The sequence below is a fragment of the Malurus melanocephalus genome, unplaced genomic scaffold, assembly GCF_030028575.1.
Source record: "Malurus melanocephalus ecotype Western Australia unplaced genomic scaffold, MMel_1.1 scaffold_59, whole genome shotgun sequence".
Classification (NCBI taxonomy): domain Eukaryota; kingdom Metazoa; phylum Chordata; class Aves; order Passeriformes; family Maluridae; genus Malurus; species Malurus melanocephalus.
In genome coordinates this window covers 821,596-843,871 of record NW_026623291.1, presented here as the reverse complement: position 1 = coordinate 843,871, position 22,276 = coordinate 821,596, and the positions used below count along the sequence as shown (strand labels likewise).

General features: G+C 45.3%; 2 protein-coding genes across 6 annotated transcripts; one reads left to right on the top strand and one right to left on the bottom strand.

Annotated features, from left to right (window-relative positions):
* Window positions 1-32: 32 nt before the first annotated feature.
* ELMO2 (engulfment and cell motility 2) lies at window positions 33-19,554 on the bottom strand. 5 transcript variants are annotated; one of them, XM_057365946.1, is made up of 22 exons: window positions 19,291-19,553; window positions 15,104-15,229; window positions 14,929-14,969; window positions 14,360-14,432; window positions 13,981-14,031; window positions 12,845-13,026; window positions 11,966-12,065; window positions 11,653-11,804; window positions 8,894-8,972; window positions 8,253-8,288; window positions 5,446-5,496; window positions 5,001-5,123; window positions 4,237-4,371; window positions 3,702-3,806; window positions 3,514-3,622; window positions 2,790-2,926; window positions 2,305-2,468; window positions 2,110-2,222; window positions 1,696-1,803; window positions 1,294-1,376; window positions 891-968; window positions 33-371 (listed from the first exon to the last, which is right to left on the bottom strand). In XM_057365946.1, the coding sequence occupies exons 2-22, from the start codon at window positions 15,179-15,181 to the stop codon at window positions 171-173; spliced, it is 2,199 nt and encodes a 732-aa protein (XP_057221929.1). In that variant the 5' UTR covers window positions 15,182-15,229; window positions 19,291-19,553; the 3' UTR covers window positions 33-170. The 5 variants fall into 5 exon arrangements, with proteins under 5 accessions (XP_057221929.1, XP_057221924.1, XP_057221925.1 ...); XM_057365941.1 differs by lacking the exons at window positions 33-371; window positions 891-968 and having other exon boundaries at window positions 1,165-1,376; window positions 19,323-19,554; XM_057365942.1 differs by lacking the exons at window positions 33-371; window positions 891-968 and having other exon boundaries at window positions 1,165-1,376; window positions 19,350-19,554.
* A 103-nt stretch (window positions 19,555-19,657) lies between these two features.
* Window positions 19,658-22,043, top strand: SNRPB (small nuclear ribonucleoprotein polypeptides B and B1). Its single transcript, XM_057365979.1, has 7 exons — window positions 19,658-19,746; window positions 19,838-19,989; window positions 20,337-20,448; window positions 20,704-20,856; window positions 21,205-21,343; window positions 21,512-21,637; window positions 21,851-22,043. Exons 1-7 carry the CDS (start codon window positions 19,744-19,746, stop codon window positions 21,886-21,888), a joined length of 723 nt encoding a protein of 240 aa, XP_057221962.1. The 5' UTR covers window positions 19,658-19,743; the 3' UTR covers window positions 21,889-22,043.
* Window positions 22,044-22,276: the final 233 nt, after the last annotated feature.

Genomic DNA, 22,276 nt, shown 5'->3' with positions numbered 1-22,276 from the left:
CGCGCAGGGCGGAAAGAGGCGGAGGCGGCGGCGGCGAGGAGCGCTACTGGTTATTATTGGAACCGATACAAAAGGCGGACGGCGCCGGGGCCCCCGGCACGGCAGCAGGCGGCGGCCCCGGCCGCACGGCCCGAGCGGGCTCGGTGCAGCGCCGGCGGCAGCGCGGGGCCTCAGCCGTAGTGGTACACGAAGTCGTAGCTGCTCGGCTCCTTGGGGATGGGCGGCGGTGCTTCGGGGATCTGGATGTTCTCCAAGTCCAGGAGCCTCAGCTTCATTTCCATGCTCAGCAGCGTGTCCAGGTCACTCTTGGTCAGCTCACTGGACATGTCCTTCCCCAAGAGCGCATTAAGCCCATCAATCCAAATACAGTACTGTGGAAAAGAAAGGGTAATTCACGACTCTGGGCATAAATGATACCTCCTGTTGAATCTTTCCATCCACGTAACAATTAGACAGCTTCAAGATAGGAAAGACTGGAGTGAGTTGATACGTAGGTAATAATCTCACTCCCAACCCCAAAAAGCATCCACTGAGATTTTCAATGGAAGTTACATATCTAGAGAAAAGCTTGAGCCTATGGCTCTAGAAAAGGGCAAAGAGTTTCTATTGTGGCATAACAAAAGAAAAAAGTATACCTATTCTAGGCATCCATAGGAGGGAAAAAAGTAATCCAGACTAGGGGAAATTAGTGTGGGATTTTATTTTTCTTTTTAAATGAAGAAAAATAAGGAGAAAAAAAAGATGGTTCATACTAAGCTTCACCAACACATTCTAAGAATGAACCTGGTGAGAGACACACTGCTTGAGTCTTTAATGAGAAGCAACCAATCCTTCTTAATCTCTGAAGTTAACTGCTATACATTCTACTGCTTAACCACTATGTTTCTTACCTCATATTTATTAGGTGCAATGAAGTTCAAGGTCTCATCGGGATCGTATAATATGGAGAAGGCCAATTCTAACACTTCCTGAATAGAAAAGAATCTTTCACTCACCAACTAAACAAAACATTACAGCACTTCTGCCTGCCAGCCCGAGAGAGCTACCTTGCTGTGGCTCAGTACACTTCCCCATATTGGTATTCTGAGCGATTCTGAAGAGACTATAGCACAATCACACCATGCTCACAGCTCCTTGCAGTCACAAAGGAACACTAGGGAAGGGCTTGGAGAAAAGATGGGGTTTGTACACAACACACTGCAGAGGGGCAGATCATTCGCTCCTGTTGCTCACTTTCCCAGTCTTAAATGCTACAGCATTAGATACTAATAACAGGCAAAAAGTGACACTTGCCTTGTTCTGTTTCAGTGCACTTTTCTCCTTCATRTGTGGACAATCCTTCCCTGTGACAATGGCTTTGATGTCTGCAACTGGAACTAACAGTGAAAAAGTAAAACTCCCAAACAAGCAACCCCGACCACAAAAAGACAGAACTTTGTCTTTGCAGCTGAACACTGATTTTTTTAGCTCCTTAGTGAAATTTTCCAAAACACATTACCAGCAACACATCCCTGAAGCTGGCTGTTAAAGAAATACCAAGCAATTCCAAGGCTTGAAGAATTTGGGCAAGGACCAAAAGTTGGTATCCCCTCAGTCAGAACTTCAGCCATGGCTCTCTCATCTTTTGTCTAGGATTATACCCAGCATCTAGACAGCAGAGCACAGAAGGGTGCACAGCCTGTAATGAGGACTTACTTTTTTCTTGTAGAGATTCAAAGGTCACTTCGCCCTGGGCATTATCTTCCAGATCTCCATAGTGTAGCACCTTGTGATTCAGAGCCAGGCGACAATACCAGAATCTTTCTGGAACACACCAAGTGGAGTGAGCTGAGCAAGATCATTCACATAAGGTCTCAAAAGCCACTACACTACAGCCTTTCTACCCAATCCATCTGCTTGCCCAGCTCCTCAGCTCAGATTCTTATTCAGCAGGGGATAGCTGCATTCTTAGAAATACACATCTGCAGCATCCCAAACTATTGGCTGATATGGAGAGCCCAGGTAACCAGCTTTTCTTTTGGGCAACATGCCTGCTGACAGATTAATTAATTAGATCTTACTTGCTACAGYTCTTCACATGAAAAAATGCAGCAGATGCTGTCACCTTACCTTGTCTTCTGCGATTTCCAATTTTCCTAAAGCTACTTCCCTCACAAAGCCTGTTCAGGCGCTGTTGCTTTATCAGTTCCAAGATCTCAGGCTGGATTTTCTCTCTCAGCTCCCTGGCAATTGAATATGGAAGAGTAAGCAGAAAATGGAGATAACGGCAAGGATAGAAGGAAACTCTTTTTGTTAGGCACGTACAYAATAGGTGGAGACTGGAAGTCATCTTGGCTCATCCTCTCAGACTGGCGTAGCCGCAGAATCTCTGAATAGCTCAGGCTGCGCAATTTGCTCTTGAACTGGTCCAAGGAATTTGGTTTAGARGGGAGAGCCCGTGTGATCTGTTCCCTCACAACCTGCATAACCTAAAAAKGTGGGGCAGGAAGAAGAACCAAGTCACGTTTTTTCTGCTTAATGGCAGCAGAAGATCAGGGCACAGCTCAGTGGGAGCAAAGAACTGACATGGGATAACTGGGGCCAGGAGTATCAGCATGTGACTTCAAAGACCCAGAAGAACCAAGAATGACCTCAGGTGATACGAAATAAAAGTTGAGCCATCCTACCTTACAGCCCATATCAATGCCCTGTCACAACTTCTGCTCCCTATTCCTTAACCAGGTGTACAAGCTGAGTGAACATGTGCTGATCAGCAAAAGATTTTAYAAAAATATCTTCTCCACCCTGACCTTATTAAAATCTTCTGCTGTCGCCCTCATTTCTTTCCAGGTCTTGTTCAACAGCTGGATACAGATGGCAAACAGCTCCTCAAATGCACGGTCATGGGTAAAAAACATGGGGTGATAGTCATTTCGGCCTTCATTGGCTTCAAAAAGAAACAAACCACAACCATGTGAGCACACTGGACAAAGGGTACCAGCAACTAAAATCCACTACAGTGACAGACACCTGACGTGTGCAACAGTACTTACACCAAGACATCAAGACAGTTCAATACTTTGTCATCCCACACTTCACCATGCTAACCTCTGTGACTCATGCCCTTTTTATTCTAGTCCCCTAAAATAAATGCTTGCAGTGTTTCCCACATTTCTCTGGTGGAATTTCTTACAGTGGTTAATTTTCTCAGAACACTGTTTTGAGACTGTCAGAGCTAATAAAACTTTTCCCAAGTTCATGATGGTTTTGAGACTATACAGCATCCTCCTGAAGATCTGAAAACTTGAAGCTTTCTGCTTGTATCRGTTTTCCAGGAGAACCAGAGAACACATACCAAAATTTCTCACTTTATTTCACTAGTGGTGTTATCACTGGGACTCCAACAGTGCCAACTCCAAGCTCCCCCTGTCCTTACAGGGCAGAAGTGAGATGAAGGTACAAATATTTGTGAATATTGGTTTCTAGAAGCTACAGCCCAGCAACCTGTAAAGTTGGGTAATAAATGGTACTTACGGAGTTCCCCAACTTGCAGGATCTCACAMAGCATCCTGGTGAGCTCAATGGCACTGCGCCCGAAGGGACACTCGTGTTTATCTTCTCGACTGCTGTTCTCCAGAACAATCTACAAGAACAGGACGCCACACACTCTAAGAAGAGCTGCTGAGGTGCTGGCATCTGTAAAAATCAGCAGCCTCACATACCCTGATATAGGTGTCCTGATGAAATTTAGCCAAGTATAGCATGTTGTCCAATGCCAGCATCCCTGGAGGAGTCTGTGTAAAATCCATGGCTGGATTTATGTGATTCTGTAAAAAGAGTGTGTAGAAAACCCAAACAAATTAGCTCAAAGAAATTGTGTGGGACCCTTTTCTGAACGAATTTTAAACCACCTGTCCATCAAGCACTCCCTCACATCYATCCAAGAGGTAACCTTGGACACCTGCTGCCAATGCTATCTGAACTTTCTAGAGGAGAAAGTGATTCCAAGTTCTTCACAGCATAGGTGCATATGGTAAGGAAATACCTTCAGAAAATGTGCCTAATGAACCCTGCATTTAGGCCATTAGCAAGTTCATAACAATCTTCCCCAGGAGTGTGAGTGTAACTGAATTTCTAAACTCAGATGCTGAAGCACGGTAAAGGAAACAGCTATGTCTGTTCCTCATTTCCCCATAACTCCAATGGAGATTGCTTAGATTGCCTTCACAACATTCAAGTCACTTTCTAGATGCATACAGTGAATCCCAGCATCTTGTAGTCCTTGGTGTACATGGCTTTGCGTTTCTCTGTTCCACTGCCAGGGACGGTGTTGCTGTCAGACTCTGCATCAAATGCAATTCTTCTCAACTCAAATATGATGTCTCTCTGTGCCTGAAGGACAGAAGGTAGGGAAATGGTAATGTGATCAATCACTRCAGCAGTATGTTCACATAATGCACAGTCCTGCTTCTCTCTTCAGAGCTCACACAATGAATAGAGAGAGATTCCAAAGGTATTAACACTATGCACAAAGAGGCAATCCATTTCAAAATGCCAAGTTTCAGTGCAGTGGTAATGCAAAATATTTGTTTGCATTTTTCTTTAACTGCAAATTTAGCTACAGGCAATTTCTAGGCATTCAGATAATGCTAGGGCATTTCTCATAAAGACTGCAATACATCTGAGTAATAGACACCTTAATGCCCAGTTTTCCTCCTATACTCCAAGGAAATGGATAAAATTATATGCCTTCCATAGAGGGAGAGTAACCAGTTTGCCAGCTGGCATCACACTGGTCAAGAAAGGAGTATATGGCTTCCAGTGCCCTTTTACACCTCAGGAGTCCCACAGCATGCAGTAGGATGGTCATGAGCATACCCTAATCTCAAGGACTGCAATGTGAGGGGTGGTTTTGAGACTTTATATACCATTTACTGCAAACTCTATAGCACTAGAAAGCTCAGGAATAAGGCCCCTTTTACATGCTGTTCTATCAGACCTTACTCAGCTCTAATAGTGACCTGATCATTGGGATCCATCTTGGTCATCATTCTCTCTTCCAGGAGATTAAAGGTCAGGACCTGTAGGACGTAGAGCTGATGTGCCATTTCTGTTTTAATGGGGCGGTTTCCTCTGATCACATGCTGCAAAATAAAGGAGAGGACAGAAATTAAGAGAATGAAAATAAAAGCTGAGGTGTTAGCCCTAGGCACATGCCAGACTGCATGTACATCTCTCTAYATGAAGATTCAATTGTTCAACCTCCATGTTCCACCAGAAGCATAATTATAATGCTCTGTGAGAGCAGAAAGCAGCATTCTGATAACTCCCTTTTGAACACRTTTTACCTTTGAAAGAGTCACTTTTCTGAAAGTGCCCTGAGGGCAGCAGAATTTACACAATGCATAAGTGAAACCTCCATTGAAAGGAYATTAGGAAGCACTCTCTCATTCCAGACATACTTACATTTAGGATTATAGACCTCAGGTGCTTCTGGGCAAATGCATTAGCCATTTCCTGTTGTGGAATTTGAARAAGAAATAGCATGAGTGAAATATAAGCAAAAAGACCACACTGAGCAAAAAAGAGAAAACGAAAGAAGCCTATGAATTGGAGATAACACTGGCACACAACAAGACTGTTGATTTAGTGTGGCATCTCACSACAACTCATAGATGGCTCCCCTAGAGAACATCACTAATTTGGAGAAAGGCACGAGCATAGTAAGCACAGAAGCAAATTAAGCTTAATGTTGGATATCAAATTATTCTTCAATATCAGRAGACATGGCAGCAAGGAGCAGATTATGAGTTGCCCAGGGAAAACCTGCCATCTACAAGAACTTCCTCCAATTAGTATTTCACAGCTTCCTATACCAAGGAAAATACCCATGATAACAAGGGCTGTGGGATGCAGGTTTTAGGCCTCCTYCCTCTCAAAAACTCTCCCTCTGAAACTTACTTCCTTTGTCCAGTTCCTAAAGAGATATTCAGAAGTCAGTTTAAGGGGAATTTGCAGAAGCATTTGAGTTTACAAAAATACAGGGTAATAACCTTCATGCTTAGAGGAAATCTTCCAGTTTCCCTCTTGACTGCATGGCTTCCTTCTCTAGGTGAGGAGGGTTTCCCAAACATCAAGTCATGATGACAAACAGTACAGCAGATGCAAGATGCCTTTAGTTACAGCAGCAATTATACATGCACCTGCAAAAACCTAACCTAGCCTCGTAAATTGTGAAGATGCACTTTGTAACACACGAGTGACCTCATTACCCCTGCTACGAGAACAGCACAAGTGCTAATGTCAAGATGGAATATTACCATGAGCTTGCTGCTACATGCAAAATGTTTTGGGTATAAAAAATCTGTTGGGCATTATATCATCTGGAAGAAGTCCAAAAGAACTGACAGTCTGAGATATCTCCACATTCCTGCGCAGTGCAGATTAAGAACTGGGAGCAGATGTGGAGTCTCAGACAATTGCACTCAATCAGCTGTACRTTCTGAGCAATCCAAGACTTTCCAACTGCTCCTATCAACATTACTCTTGACAGAGTAAGACACCTGGTGAAATGTGTGCATTAACCTTTTTCCGAGTCCCTGTTATCACTTTTGATCCAGACAGAATCCTCCTAAACCAAGACAGTGACTTGACAGCCGAGCTCTAATGGCTGCAAGTTCAGCAGCATTCATGTTACAACCAGAGTGAGTCAGTGCTTGAGTGGAAGGTATCTAAGGAGCATCTAGATGAAGTAGGAGGTGCTTTCAGAGAGAACACACTGCCCTCTGAGTCATTATTTTCTACTACTATTTGTGAGATGTAGTACTGAGAATAGGACAAGGCTCTGTTGTTAGGATTTGCTCATGCATGCGACACAAAGAATCCTTTCTCTCAAGGAACTAGTTTGTACATGGGATGGAGTTAACAGGTGACTGAAGCAGATAAAAAGTGGGAAGGACAAAGACAATTAAACAATTCTAAACAGCATAGAAAGAAGCATGAGCACACACACAGTCTAACTGCTGCTAAGGGATCTATGTTCTGCTRACAGTCCAATGTGCTGYTTGATGGTCAYAGAATCACAGAATGATTCATGCTGAAAGAGATGGCTTGAGATCATCTAGTCCAGCTCTGCTGGTTCAAACAACTTCAGACAGATCTGGCTGCCCTGGACTGTGTCCACTCAGGTTTTTAATATCTCCACTGATGGAGACTCCATTGTCTCTCAGGGTAACCTCTTCCAGTATTTGACCACTCTTGCATTTATGTTGTGTGTGCACGTGTTCACGTGGAATTTCCTGCATTTTAAGCTGTGCCCACTGCCTCTTGTCCTCTCAGCAGGCACAACAGAGAGGAGTCAGGCTCCCTTTCATCAGATATTTAAACACATAAGACCACCCTGAGCCTTCTCTTCTTAAGGCTGAGAAAGCCCAAATCTCTCAGGCTCTGTTCATATGGAAGATACTCAAATTCCCTTAGTCAACTTTATAGCCCTTTGTGGTCATTCGGATTGWGTTCAAGGGAGGGGAAAAAGAAATGAAAGATCCCTTGGAATTTTGTTTACTATGAAGTCTACTGTCTTTGCTGAATTACCAACAGAGGAGTATGATTTTTATTATTTTCATGTATTAAGCATATCCATTAATTCTGGAAATTATATAATCTTTTTTCCCCTCTGAATGTGCTGCATCCTTGGCAAAAGTATCTCAGTACAGAAGGCTYCAAATTAACAAGAGTGGTGATTTTCCTGGAGTTAGTACAGGGCAAAAAACATTCTTACACTACACTTCCCATAAGGGAGAAGTCACAGATTAGGCAGAATTTATGTCTAATTCTGCCCCTATTCAGCATCAAGTTTCATGACTGCTCTTCACAAACAGTTCTATCTTTAGAAGGCTGCAGCTGGATATGAAACTGTCATTAGCACAAGTGGGATTTGGGGTATAAATTCACACTGCAGTAAGTTTAAGGAGATTCAGATTGCTAAAGGGCTGGTTCCAGTTTTACAGTTGGTTCATCTGGTCAGTCTTGCAGTATCAGTTTCCTTTTATGACTATCTGTATGATCTTGTGTGCACAGTAAGTCATTCAGGGTTCCTCCTGCTACTGATTGTTCTGAGTGCATTCCCAGGAGTCCTCCCTCCCTTTTCCCTAGGTTTATCCACTCTCTGAGTGTGGGCATCATCCCTGGGATACAAGGAGGCATAACTGGGAGAAAAGCTAACATGCCTACAGTTCCCCTACATGACCAGCCCCCAGGCYTCAGTTACTTACAGTGATGGGCAGGTCTAGTGGGTTAAGCAGCTTGTCCTGCTGGCAGAAAGCAAAAAAAGGCACAAAGAGAAGCAGACAGGATTTAGCTTGGAGTCCAGGAATAAGGCACAAACAGGGCACTAGAGAAGAAAGGCTTAAACACAGCAAAGCTACACAATACACACATATGCACATCTTGCACGTAGCTGAGATCTTGGGAGTTTCCTCAGAGCAGGACAGTGTTTCATTTCTCACATTTGCCAACAGGAATACCCTCCTATGCCTTAAGGAAGCTCCCTTTTTTGGGGAGAGGGATGTGGGGTGTTTTTTTAGTAAGTACATACAGCCCCAAGGAGATACCCAGGCTACCTCTCCCAGATGCAATTAACTTCAAAAAACTTCCCATGCTGTCTGGAGGATTACTTTCTGTCTCACAAGGTCTTTCAGAATCCTTTTTGAGAACCTCCTAAATATAGATGTGTGCTCCAGGACACATTATTAATGGGGTGGTACTTTTTCCTCCTACGTTGCCATATTGAAACAGTCATTTAAGTTCTTGGCAAGGTCTGAGGTCTACCTTGCCCAGACAATATGATTTCTGAGGCATAAACAGCCAGGCAGCAACCATTATTCAGGTTTAAAGTCAAAAGGCAAGAACAAACCTGTCTCTTGTCCTCAGGTGCCTTCAGGAAGAGGGCATTGATCAAGGCAATAGCATATGTCTGAATCTCTTGATTTGAGCTGCAGAAACAAAAAMGGGAGACTTCTAAGGCAACAGGCAGTACAGAATATTACAGCTTGGTGCTTTACCTGCACCATGAGAACACTGATTATAGCTGTCTTGCATTTTCAACAGACAAGCAGGACTCATGTAACCCAGGTTCATCATGTCCAGCTCTTCATAAGGCTTGCAAAAAGCTGACAGAAATTTGACTGATAGATCCATTATCCAGGAGAAAGAGCAGACTGCAGCCAGCACAACCCCAGTTTGTTTTCAGTGCTAAAACTACCTCTGTAAAACCTGGTTACAGTACACTCTGGTACATGGATATAGCTAGAAACTTGTATGGAGCAAGTAACTTTTCTCCCCTATGCAAATGGATACCACCAAAACCAAATGGAACTAAGGGGAAAGAATGCTTCACTGAAGAAATTCTTCAGGTAAATGGTGCTTAAACCCTTCCTAGATCACACACAGMATATGGTTTCACTTGTCATGTTCAAAAAAGCACAAAACTAAGATGCTAAATGCCAGTGATATTCTTCTGTCCTCATCCTGATATTCTATCAAACACAGGTTTGTTTCTTGCCATACTCTAACTCTTTCTGGTGGGTAGACCTTGGCTGGGCACCAGGTGTCTGCCAAGCCACTCTATCCTTCTCCTCCTCAGCTGGACAATGCAGAGGAGAAAACAGGATRGGAAAAACTCAATATAAAGACAGCTCAATAAAGCATAAATAAGTAAAGGCTGTGTGTRCATGGAARCAAAGGAAAACAAAAGATTTATTCTCTACTTCACATCAGCAGGTGATATCCAGCCACTTGCTGGGAAGCAGGGCTTCAGTACAGACAGTAGTTGCTTTGGAAGACAAATGTCATAGTAACAAATGCCCCTCATCCCTCCTTTCTCTTAGCTTTTACTGCTGAGCAGATGTCATCTGGTCAKTTTGGGTCAGCTGTCCTGGCTATGTCCCCCCTCAGGATCTTGCCCACCCCCCAGGTATTGGACGAGGGGAGGAAACATTGGAGACAATTCTGATGCTGGAGCATTGCTTAGAAATAGCCACAACACTGCAGGGTTCTATCAACACCTTTCCAGCTCTCAGTGCACAGCACTGTTAGGGCTGCCCTGGGGAAGTGAACTCCATCTCAGCCAGACCCAGTGCACTCTTGCATCAAGCTCTTCTGATGAGCAGAAGTCCAGTGTACCACCTAARCAAACTTGTGTGCAGGAATATAYTTTAAAAAAAAWTATTWAACTATACATGTAGAATTAAACTTTTTATAAAATATCTAAAGCAAATACTTCTTTTAGTTTAAATACCTATTWTCCTCACTTTGACATATCTCTGGATAACAATCATATTCTTTCTTCTATTGCTCCCTTGCAAATCTTTTTCATTTTGGTCAATCTGCTGTACTTCAAACATGCAAATCTCCATGCATCATCCTAGGTTTTCCTTGGGCCTCCGAGCTGCACAGGGTCTCTGAAGTCTGTCATTCACTTTTGCTCTCCTTTTCAGGGTTTGTTGTTTTCACCACACTGCTTGCTTTTTGACAAAGCAGAACAATTTTAAGGTTAGTTTGTCCTTTTCTAACTCATCTCCTTTGGACGTGTTTCCATGGTCATGTTCTTCCAGAACCTATCCTCTGTTATGAACTGTTCCCTCCTGATGGTCTTGCCAAGAAAACCACCAGCAAATTCTGACTCACCCTCCACCTCCCTTTCCAAAATATTCCCTGCATAGATGCTTTCTTAAGTGACYGTCTGTGTTCTGGAAGCACTTAAACACACAAGTTTATGTCTTGAACAAAGATATTTTGCTTAAAAAAGTATCACAAGTGTGTTCAATGTTAGGACCAAATCTACGTTTGACTAAATCAGAAACCATAAAGCTGAAGGAACATATACTCTTTGCAGAACAAAGSTGCTGCAGTGTTCAGGCAAACTTGTTTAGCTTTTCTGTTAACCAAAATCAAATGTATAAACATTCCAAGCACAAAGTGACATTGATGCAATACCTYGTTTGCACTATAATTTTGTTACACTACTGTTCACTGATTAAGGAGTATTACTCACATTCACAAGTAGTCCTTTTCCATATGTTCAGAATTAAAAGGCTTGAGAAAAAAACCAAGCTACTCAAAGCTCTAACAATTACATGTTGCTTTTTATATAGAAGAGTAGAACTGACCTACACAAACAGCATTAAGAGACATACTAATTTGCCAGTTTGTTTGGAAAGAGAGGTAGGAGATTAAGGGAATTTTTATTCCCTTCAAGCARGAAAAGCAATTGTTTTCTTCCTTAGTATGCAAGACAAAACCCAGAAGATGATGAGCTTTTAGATTCTAGTGGAGACAATTTAAAGAAAGGTAAAAGTGCAAGCTAGATGCAGAACCTTTGGGAAGTTTAATAAAATGCAAGTTTGGTCCTAGCACTGAACACACCTGGGCAGTTATTTAAGCTAAATATCTTTGTTCAAGACTCATGTGCTCAACTTCTTCCAGAACACAGAACATATTTTTCTAGGATCTCACTTAAAAAAAAATCCAATGGAAATCTTAAAATGCAAATAAGTTGTCATATGTGTAATATTTCAAAAATATAAGTGTTTTAAATGTAAAAGAACATATTTTTAAATAAACAAGCAGCCATGAAGTTGGTATAAACTACACCACTGCTGGGTGGACACTCACACTTGCAGGTGGGAAATGAGCTGGCCCACAGTGATCTCCTCTGCAATCTTCTGGTACAGAGTCTGGCTGTTGAGCACCATGCTCTCCAGGATGGCCAGGGACCTCTGCAGGATGGACACRTCCACCATGGGCTGACTCACATACCCTGCAATCTAAAAACACATCACCCAGCAGGTCAGCTATGCCCATCCTTGTGGTGAGTGAGACAGGGCTCAGAAATGGGGATGCACTGCCCAGTCTTTTGCTCTCCCTGGAAGATGCAATAAAGTGTGAAAAGAAACAATATCCACTCAACCCCTCCACCCAAACTCACCTGTTTGATGAAGGTTATTGAGACCATGTCCCAGGAGACAATACCGTGGTCCATGAGCTCCAAGAAGGCAGTCAGGGTGAAAGCCAACATCTCACTGTAACTGAGGAAATGAAGGATACAATTACAAGAGATCTGGTAGCAAGAAAAAAGCCTGCTCAATCTGGATAAACTGGGTAAGAGAAAAACATCACCATRTTCTCCTAATGAAACAGGCTATAGTTTGGCACCTGGGGGAGCAGTAAAGTGTATGAATTTATGGAGATATTCTTACTGTTTTGTAGAAATGTATTTTTCTTGGTTACAAGCACAAATTAAAATTAGCAGCAATAAGTCCCTAGTCCTGCCACCAGAGACTCACAACCATCTGGATCAGTACCTGGCTAGTCAAAGGAACTATACTAACATCAGAAAGAAAGCCAAGAAAAGTTAATTGTCCTTCTCTAAACATTGGGACCTGACTTGAAATGAAATGAAAGCACAGCATGAATTGTGGAAAATTTAATACATTACCACAAGACAGAAAGATAACAGACACTGAGGGAAAGATTGCAAAAAATGCCAAAAACATACTAGATGCTAATATATAAGAGCTGTAAAGGTTATGACAACAAGTTATCAAGACTTTAAAAGTACTTCCAATAAAACATTAAAAACCCAAGTGAATTGTTTGCATCACTGTGAAGATGCTTGAGGAAACTTCCAGATCAGATCATAACTGTCTCCTCTTTTCCCTCATGATGTTTAGCAAACGACTACAAAGACTTTGTCTCCACATGTCAGCATTTGCTGTGAGATTAGTTGCTTAAACCCACTTCAACAAGCAAAATTAGCCCCTTATTTGAGGCCTTCTCCCAGAGCCCTGGAATAAAGGAAGCTTACTGGGACAGAAGCTTGGTCCCACTCTCCACGAGCCGTGTCAGCACTGTAATCCCTTCCATGTTGATGAACTCTGTGGCAAAGGTGACGTCTGCTGAAAGTTTTGCCAGTTCCTTCATGGCCTCCAGCCGTGCCTCCATGCTGTGTGACTGGATACTCTCCATCAGCTGGCGAGCTGCCCTAGACTGGCAGGAAAGAGGGATGGTGCCASTTACAGAGCAGTCACCTGCAGTCTGAGTCCTGCCAGCATCAGCATTCTGTCAGAAGCCCATGGGTGGGCAAAGAGCAAAGCCAGGGTAAAGATACCAGCAAAGACACATTCAGTAGCTGCAGTCAGCAAGTCTAAGACAGACTAAAAAAGGCTTCTCTCAGCAACAGTTTCAGCCAAGCAGAAGGTGAGTAAAATGCTATCTTACATGTTAGAGCAAATGCCTCTTTTTCTCCTTGCTGAGGTGAGTGGAGGTGGGTGTAGAAATATGGAGCAACACCAATAAAGAAATACGCTATTAATAAAAGGTCTCATAGAKTCAAAGAGAAGCATGAGCACATTTTGTGCATCCACAAGACATTCTATAAGATTTGTCAGACACAGATCAATGATATCCTCTCAATTCCCTCTTGCCCAAGTACCTTTTCCCAGTTCTACGCACCCTCAGGTCTAATGCCATGACACTTGCACAAAAGAGGTTAATGTATTTAAATAAAAAGAAAGCTGCAAAAGATGACCCTTGAAGTCACAATAGCAAGGAGCAACCCTCTCGGCACCCAAATTTGTCTCTATTTTAATTTTTTGCATTCAGTCACTAGAACTGTTGCTTTTTGACTGACCAAGCTAAACGCTCTCATATTGAGAATATATTTGTCACATGCCTGATAACATCCTAATCTAGGAGAGACATTAAAACTGTAAACTGGATTTATTTACAGAAAGCCCTATAAAAGGACAGAGCATGCAAAGGAAAGACACACAAAACAGCCAGGATGGAAAACTAARGGTGTGTGCCTCACTGCGTGGAATGGCCCACAACAAAGGTAACCCCCCTACATTTGGGAAGAAGGAGAAAGAAAAGCCAAGAGGAAAGAAACAGCTTGTCATCCATGGATAATTATGAAAAAGAGGGATGTGAGGAAGCATTTACCGGGGARACTGCCAGCTGTAGGATAGTTCCATTCTTGATGTCACAGCGAGTCTGAAAAAAACCACAAACTTAGAACTATGGAAAAGTCAGGGAGAAAGAACCCAACTGGATCTACAGTGCACATCTGTGTGCACAATTAAAGGGACTTCCGTGCCACACAACCCCACTGAGAGTACTGCACTCGAACCCCACACCTGCAGGCACACAAAGGGAGCACTGCAAAGCTCCTCCCTTGAGTGGCACCATTAGAGTCTGAGTGTCTCTGAGAGCACAGATGCTGCTCCCCTAGGATTAGTGCCAGTGTTGTCCCATGACTCCAGTCCARGACATTCTGCACTCTCACCTGGGATATCAGCAAACTGCTGCCTCTCACACTGACCTGCTCTGTGATGTACAGCTGAGGACCATCAGCATAACGCAGTGTGTAGTAYTCAGGGTTTGGCAACGACCACCTGGCAGAGAAGAAGGAAACATTAAGCTTCTTCCTCCTCTTTCATCTGCCTCTCAATTAGGAAATGGCACTTAATCTCAGGAAGGTGCAAAAGAACTTTCAAGCAAAGCTCTAGCAGGGGAAGATGAGTCTCTCAAAGAGGAGGGAAAACTCTTGAGGAGAGTGTGGGACTTGAGCCTGCTCTAAATCAACTCTGTGGAACATCTGAACAGGCCTACAATTCAAGAACAGTACGATGGGCCAATCCTCAGAGAAAGTGACCCTTTGGCATACAAATGCACACACTTAGAATTGCAATAAAATTGTAAGGCCCCTGTTTTCCAGGAAATCCTTTTCCTTATGATTTAAACCCCAGCCCATTCCATGGCCAAAACTGGCAGCAGGCAGCATGGACTGTGCTAGCAGCACATTAGCAAGCAGCAGACTTCCACAGTAACCCAGCAAGATTTGTCAGCAGGACAGACTTTCTTCACAAGGGTTCCCAAAGAACTACTCACCCATCACAGACCTCCTTGATGATGGAAGCAAGAGGCCTTTTCTAGAACAGAAAGAGAGTCCTCAGTAGCYGTGTTCCTCTCAACCAGAAAGGAATACTGCCCATTTCCATGCTTCCCACATTCCAGTGTCAATGCTGGGGTGCCTTTCCTCCCCCATCTGGTTACCAGGTCTCACCTGATCTATTTCCAGCAGCTGGGCATTGGCACCTGGCCACTCAACAGCCACTTTCACAATGTCTGAAGGTGGTGGCATTGCTCCAGACTCCTCCAGGTGCCTTTACAACAGCATACACCTCCACACCTGATAAGAGAAAGGACAGTGAGCATCTTCTCTGAAAACTATTTCACTTGCTCCACTGGATCTAACACCAAGCTTCAMAAAAGATCAGCCCTATGGTTTTCTGGGCCTGACAGGGACAAATCATCCAGTAKAGCAGAGATGAAGGCTTCACACAAACAGCATCTCRTGAAATTGTATGCCCAGCCTCATCAGCTGAGGAATCCTTCTGAGAGCTTGTCTGGGCACTCAAAAGAAGGGTCAGTGATCAGCAAAGCCCCGTCTGCCAGCCACTGTCTGTGTGGCAGGTCAKTTTGCAGGACTATGAAAGCAGCAGCTCCCTAGGCTCAGCTGCTGTCTCTAGGTGAGAGCAGGAACTGTCCAGGTGACCTCCCTCCCATGGGCTGGTGTTTACTGATGCCCCATCCAAATTTCTCAGATAACTCAATCCACTGAGGATACCCAAACAGGTTCTAAGGCAAAGTACCAGCAGATAGCTTTAGCCTATTTCCTTGCTGTACCATCATCAATGATCAAAACATAATCACAGAATACAAGGTAATTCAGCATTTGCTCTGGAAGTCTGCCTTTCAGTCCTTTATCTGCTGTTCAGAGCATAAGCTTGTGTTCACGGTTTGGTCCCAGTCAGTTGTCAGACACAGTGGTTTGTGCCCAGAATTAGAYTACATGATCTCCTGCACTCCTATGACAGCCAGACTTTGTCCACTCTACCACCCTACCCCTTGGGAAGTATCTGGCAAGTTAGACTCAGAATTTCATGATATTCTGGAAAGCTTACTCCAATTCACAGAGATGGCTACAAGTCAGTACTCCTGGCCTTCTCTTTCTGTTTGAGCACCARTCCCAAGAGTGGCTTGTATTTTCTTAAATCTCAGAAAATGTCTTAAGATTAAACACATCTCGTGCAGAAAATTGCCAGTCAGGTTCAAAATAGCACCTCCAACATTAGCTGGCCTTGGGAAAGCAGCAGACTCAGGGCACCAACTCAGGGTAATTACCAGTGCACAACCACTCTCTTGTAGCTCTGCATATACTTCCCAAAGAGGCCCATTTTATGACACCCCCAGACCTGCAGGATATACAGCTTTCCACGTATTAAATCTATAAAAAGACAGGCAGCTCCCAAATGGTGTGTGGTTTCCACTCACYGTTCTCCAGCAATTAAAGCCTGTGATGGCCTAAACTTGAAATTCTGAGAAACATTAGTCCTGTGCAGAGGCACACACACCATCCCCAGTAACCAGCCTGTAATAACTGAGCAGGTAATTACCTCTCCCACGAGTGAGCCAATTCACAGCCAGAAAACATCCAAATCCATTCAGTATTCAAGGCACAACAAATGCACAATGAAGAGACCAGGCTCCAAGATTACTCCCTAAGTATTAAGAACTGAATTTGCCACTTTTAAAACTGATTTACCCATGAGTAATTATGCATGAGTAATTAGCATCTAATTACTACTTCCTTCTTCAGCCTCCTGCAGTACTGTCAGTCTTTTATTTGTATTGCAAGTGGCAAGTTGCTACTGAAAAGTACAAAGAAATAGAGCACTTTATATGCCAAAACAAAGATGCCCACATTGCTAGAGGTAGAAGCCCTTACAAATCTCTAACTTATCTTTTCCCACTCAAAGAACATGCCTCATTTAGAGGGGAAGTGCCTATTAAAACAGAAGCATCAATATGATGGGAAATTCTGCAGAAAGCATAGAACATTGAGGATGGAAATACCCTTTAGGTCATCGAGTCCAACCATAAACATAACAYTGCCAAGTCCACYGCTAAACCACATCCCTAAGTGCCATATAAATGTCCCATTTCATCCAAAAAAGGTACTGCAGAGCTACACAGCTCCTACAGGTCACACACTTTACCTGCAGCTCCCTTGATAACCTCACCACCAAAACCAGGGACCAAGCTGTATTGCACTACCTTGATATCACCAAAAAAAAAAAAAGCTCTCAGCTGCATACAAACTCAAAGTAACTCACCATGATATTTAAAACTATTTCTGCCCCAAATTTCTTCCACAAATGAGCACCCACTCATGACTGGCAACCATGTTCCCTACTCCAATCAGTATTCAAGGCACAGCAAATACACACTGAAAGAAACAGAGCTTAAAACTGATTTTTTTTTTTTTTTTGCACAGGAGCACCACAGAACAGGTAACACAGATATCTCTACCAAGGCAGAGATTTGAACACGAAAGTGAATTGGCAAATACTTCTCTGGAGAACCCAGAGAAGTAGGAACTAAAAATTTTTAGAGTGAAGAAATCTTTAGAACAGTCTGGGTCAAGCAATGCTTTGAAGGACAAACACAGATCAGCGGTTCAGTAGAAGCAGCTTTCCAGAAGAGGACAAGAAAGACCGGACTATGAATACAAAGCATACTTCAGGTCAGCCTCCTTAACATGAGGTTTTCTGCCAAAAGCATGCTTTGAAAACATTTCACTGCATGTCTGCAGACAAGAGGGGTGTCAAGATGTTTGGTTTTACAACGGATATTTTGCAGTGCAACAGTGAAAGAGCTGATAAAATGACTGTTCAAAAGCTCTTGTGAAGCACAGACCATGATTTTGCATAATTGTGATTATCAGTCATCCACTTATGTGCATGCTCTCACACACATTCTTCTCAACAGCATGTAAACAATTTCTCACAGTTTTATACAGGGAGAGACAGAAGCCAGGCTGAAATCCATCAAAAATTAATTCATCTGCTTCTGCAGAGTGAGATCCATCATACAAAGCAGTGGTGCAGGGGTAGCTGCAGGGCAAGGAAATATCAGCAGAGCCACTAAAAACACACTATTCAAAAGACTTCTCAGAAGCGGCAAGCTAAAACAACTAGAGTATTTTAAGCAGAATTTCCCTATTCACAAACTCAATCTTCTTTTCATTACAGATAGAGAACAAAGTGTGCTGCACACAGAATGAAAATGAGGAGGATGAAAGAACATTCCCTGAAAAAGAAAAGCTGCCTGGTAGAATCTCCCAGTCAACAAGCAAATAGCTGCAGCTTCTGAAACCTGTAGATGTGACAAAACACCCTCGGCAGCCCTCAGCAAGTCCCCAGATGGTACCACCTGGCCAAGCTAAAGTTGGAAGTGACGTTGGCAGAAGGACTAATGGGACAGGTGGGCAAAGAAAACATTCCTYGGCCAAGCAGCATGAAAAGGTAGGAGACAGCAGAGTCCAAGCCGAGGGCTATGTGGTTGTCTATGTCACCTCACATAACAAGCAGTGAGAAACGTCACCCTCTACACAAACCAGAGAACAAAACGGCTCAGATTCTCCGCCTCTGGAATCCTACATTCCTCCAAAGGCCTTTCATGGCTGCACTTTGGCTGTAAAACACTAACCCTACGGGCCCTGGTCATGCACATTTCAACACTGTACAGCAGAGACCATCTCTTGGCAAAGACAGAAACTGATAGCAACAGGCAAAAAGAGAACTGCTTTATTATTTTCMATCAGTTCAGTGACCTGAAAGCTGCCAGCCAGTCGGCAACCCCTGAAGCTTTGCCCAAAACCGAGTTTAAGGCATTAAACAATTATCTTTTTGGCTAATCACTGTCCGTGCTGTGCCTGGGCTCCCGCAGAAGCAGCGGATTCGCCCCTCTCTGGAGCTGCTCGGCCCGGGCGCGGCCCCTCCGGGGACAGCGGGGGCGGTGCGCCCCCCGGGAGCTGCGGCACAACGGGAGCTGCGGCGGCGGGGCCGGGCCGGGCCGGGCCGGAGCTGAGGGCGGTGGGCGCGGCGCCGCAGCGGGCCCGGGAAGGCAGCAGAGCCGAGGCGCTGCACCGACAGCTGCGCTCCCTATCGCTCTCCTCACCCCCATCCCCATCCACGCCCACCCCCGCCGCCCGCGCTCACCCGGCCCCACCGCGGCCGCTCCGCGTTCCCGCGGCCCCGCCGAGGCGCTGCCGGCGCTGGCACCGCCCATGGGCGCGTCATGCGCCCGCCGCGCTGCCATGGAGACCGCGGGGACCATGGAGACCCGACCCCGCCGGCCCCGCCACCCCAGCGCACCCCCCTCGGCAGCCGAGTTAATGCCGCTAACCGAGACTCCCTCGTCCCTGCGCCCCTCCTCGCCTCCGGGGCCGCCGCGGCGGGGCTCACGTCAGTTCCCCGTGCCCACGGTGCCCCGCCTCCGGGAGCGGCTGCGAGCGCCAGGGGCCGGCTGTGCAGGGGCTCATRCAGGGCAGCCGCTCCGCCGCCCGGGCAGGCGCGGGGCTCTGCAGCGGCCGCGCTCGGCTCCCTCCGCCCCGACAGCGAGCGCGGGGCCGCGGAGCTCAGCGCACCCCCCGCCCCCCGGGCCCGTCCCCTCGCACCGCCCCGCCCAGGGGAGCGCGGTCACGGCGCGCCGGAACGGGCGGGGCCGCGCAGCGCGGGCGGAAGTCGCGGCGGCAGCGCGTAGGAGCTTCCGCCGGGGCGGGCGGGCTGCAGGGAGCGAGGGAGCGCGGCGGGAGCGGCAGCAGCGGCGGCGGCGGGGGGAGCACGGAAAGCCGCAACCATGGTGAGCCGGGCGGGCCTGCGGGGCGCGGGGCCCGCGGGGAAACGAGCCCCGCTCCGGGCCGGCCCGCGGGTAACGCGGCGCTCTCTTGCAGACGGTGGGGAAGAGCAGCAAGATGCTGCAGCACATCGACTACCGCATGCGGTGCATCCTGCAGGATGGGCGCGTCTTCATCGGCACGTTCAAGGCCTTCGATAAGCACATGAACCTCATCCTCTGCGAYTGCGACGAGTTCCGCAAGATCAAGTGAGCGGCGGGAGATGCCCCCAGCCCGACTCCCCGGCGGGGCCCTGGCGAGAGTCGAGGCAGCARTGGGGCATCGTGTGCTACCGGCTTGTGCAAAAACAGTCATGGGTTTAGTCTCKTTTGCCAAATCCCCCAACTACGAGGGCTTACCGGGCACTTTGTTTCTATTCTTTCCTAACAATCAACATATATTTGTATGTGATGCCCCTTGTAAGAGTTAGGCTTATCTATTTACTTAGTTTGAGGTATATGAAAATGTGCTCCTYTCTGGAAAAGCAGCCTAGTCATATATTCTATTGTAAGCTCATAAAGCAGCATTAATTCATTCTGTGTTTTCTTCTTGCCAGACCCAAAAATTCTAAACAGCCAGAACGGGAAGAGAAACGAGTCCTTGGTCTTGTGTTGCTGCGAGGGGAAAACCTGGTATCCATGACGGTTGAAGGACCACCTCCAAAAGATGTAAGAATGAGCACAGAACTAAGGAAAAAGGGAAGGGATATCTGATGAATTTGCTTCCCTGCAGGGGAGTGCTATTACTGTGTTGTTCTAGACTTCCAGATGCTATGGTGACTAGGTCCAACAAATTTCACTGCAGAAAGCTCTAATTTCTTTATGGACTTGGACATTTAATTGTRCAAAGGAGGGCTGTGGACTTCTCTAGGATCTGAGAACTTTTGATAATTTTTTTTTTTGGGGGGGGGTCTCTGTTTTCAGACTGGAATTGCCCGGGTACCCCTTGCTGGAGCTGCTGGAGGACCTGGTGTTGGGAGAGCAGCAGGAAGGGGAGTACCAGCTGGTGCTCCCATGCCACAGGCTCCAGCAGGATTGGCTGGCCCTGTCAGAGGAGTGGGAGGACCGTCCCAACAGGTGAGATACTATGACCCATGTGGCTTTTATTTTTTTGGTACCAATGTGATGCAAGAAATTGGTGTAGTGGAAGAACTGTAACATAGTTTCTGTTACCACAGTTTGAGCCTAGCAAGGTGTTTTTGGCACTAGATCTCCCTAGGAACTCTGTCCTATATGACAGAAGAAGAGGCATGAAAAGTGCAGCTTTTCACACATGCTTCAAGTGGTATCCATTGAATTGTATTATTATTTATTAAGTTAACAGAAGACTGGTSTAATTTTCTGAAGAGGAGTTTCAGTGTCTTATTTTTAGTTACTGTTATAAAGCAGGTGCTATTTTTSTGAGCCTGTTTATTTTGTTTACAGGTGATGACACCCCAGGGTCGTGGCACAGTTGCAGCTGCTGCTGCAGCTGCCACTGCCAGCATWGCAGGAGCCCCTACTCAATACACACCCGGACGTGGGGGTCCTCCCCCACCCATGAGCAGAGGAGCCCCTCCTCCAGGTAGGAATTACTCTGTAGAGCTCATGTTTTGTGGCAAAATTAGTAATAAAGAGGTAACTACCCAAATCTGATGAAGATCTGGTATCATGGAAGATACTCTGATATCCAGCTAGTGCCTTGAATGTTCAGCTGGATGGATTTACATGYTTGGTTTTTCTTTGGCTTAAGGAATGATGGGACCTCCTCCAGGCATGAGACCACCAATGGGCCCACCCATGGGAATGCCACCAGGCAGAGGTGCTCCAATGGGAATGCCCCCRCCAGGCATGAGACCACCACCCCCAGGAATGAGAGGTGAGCAGAGGTTATCCCAACTGCCTGAAAGCTCCAAGAATCCATAACAATGTTGGAAGGGTGATGCATTCCAATGTCTCCCTAGCTCTGCTGGTTGCTATAAATGCTTTGGTGCCAAAAAGGGGTYGTATGCCTGCTTTGAGTGTGGGGGAAATGTATTTTTTGTTTAGTCTTGCTGCTGCTTTTCTCTTCAACTCCTTCTTTTATTCCCAGGACCCCCTCCACCTGGCATGCGCCCCCCAAGGCCGTGAGGATTCTGTAATGTACCTCTGAACTGAGAGAAGAACAAGGAAGGGGATACACKGAGCAGTACCACCTGTCTGACCTTTGTTATGTATATTTTATATCTACTGCTGGTAATGTTTGCCCTTTTTAATAAAGATGGAAAACCTAGTACTTGGACTCATTTRTACTGGTCTGCTTAGGTCAGGAGTGTCGCTGTTACTTTTTAATGCTGCACTTTGGTCATCCCAGAAGAGCAGGCTTGAAGAAAAAAAGCTCTATTTGTATAGAAAACTTAGAAATTAACAGTTGGCCTGTGTTCCTTATTAAGGCATAGCAGTGAAATTTAGCAAGACTGCGAAAAAGCTGGACTAGGGTAGTGGAGATAATACAAAGTTAAAGAAATCATCCTTGTGA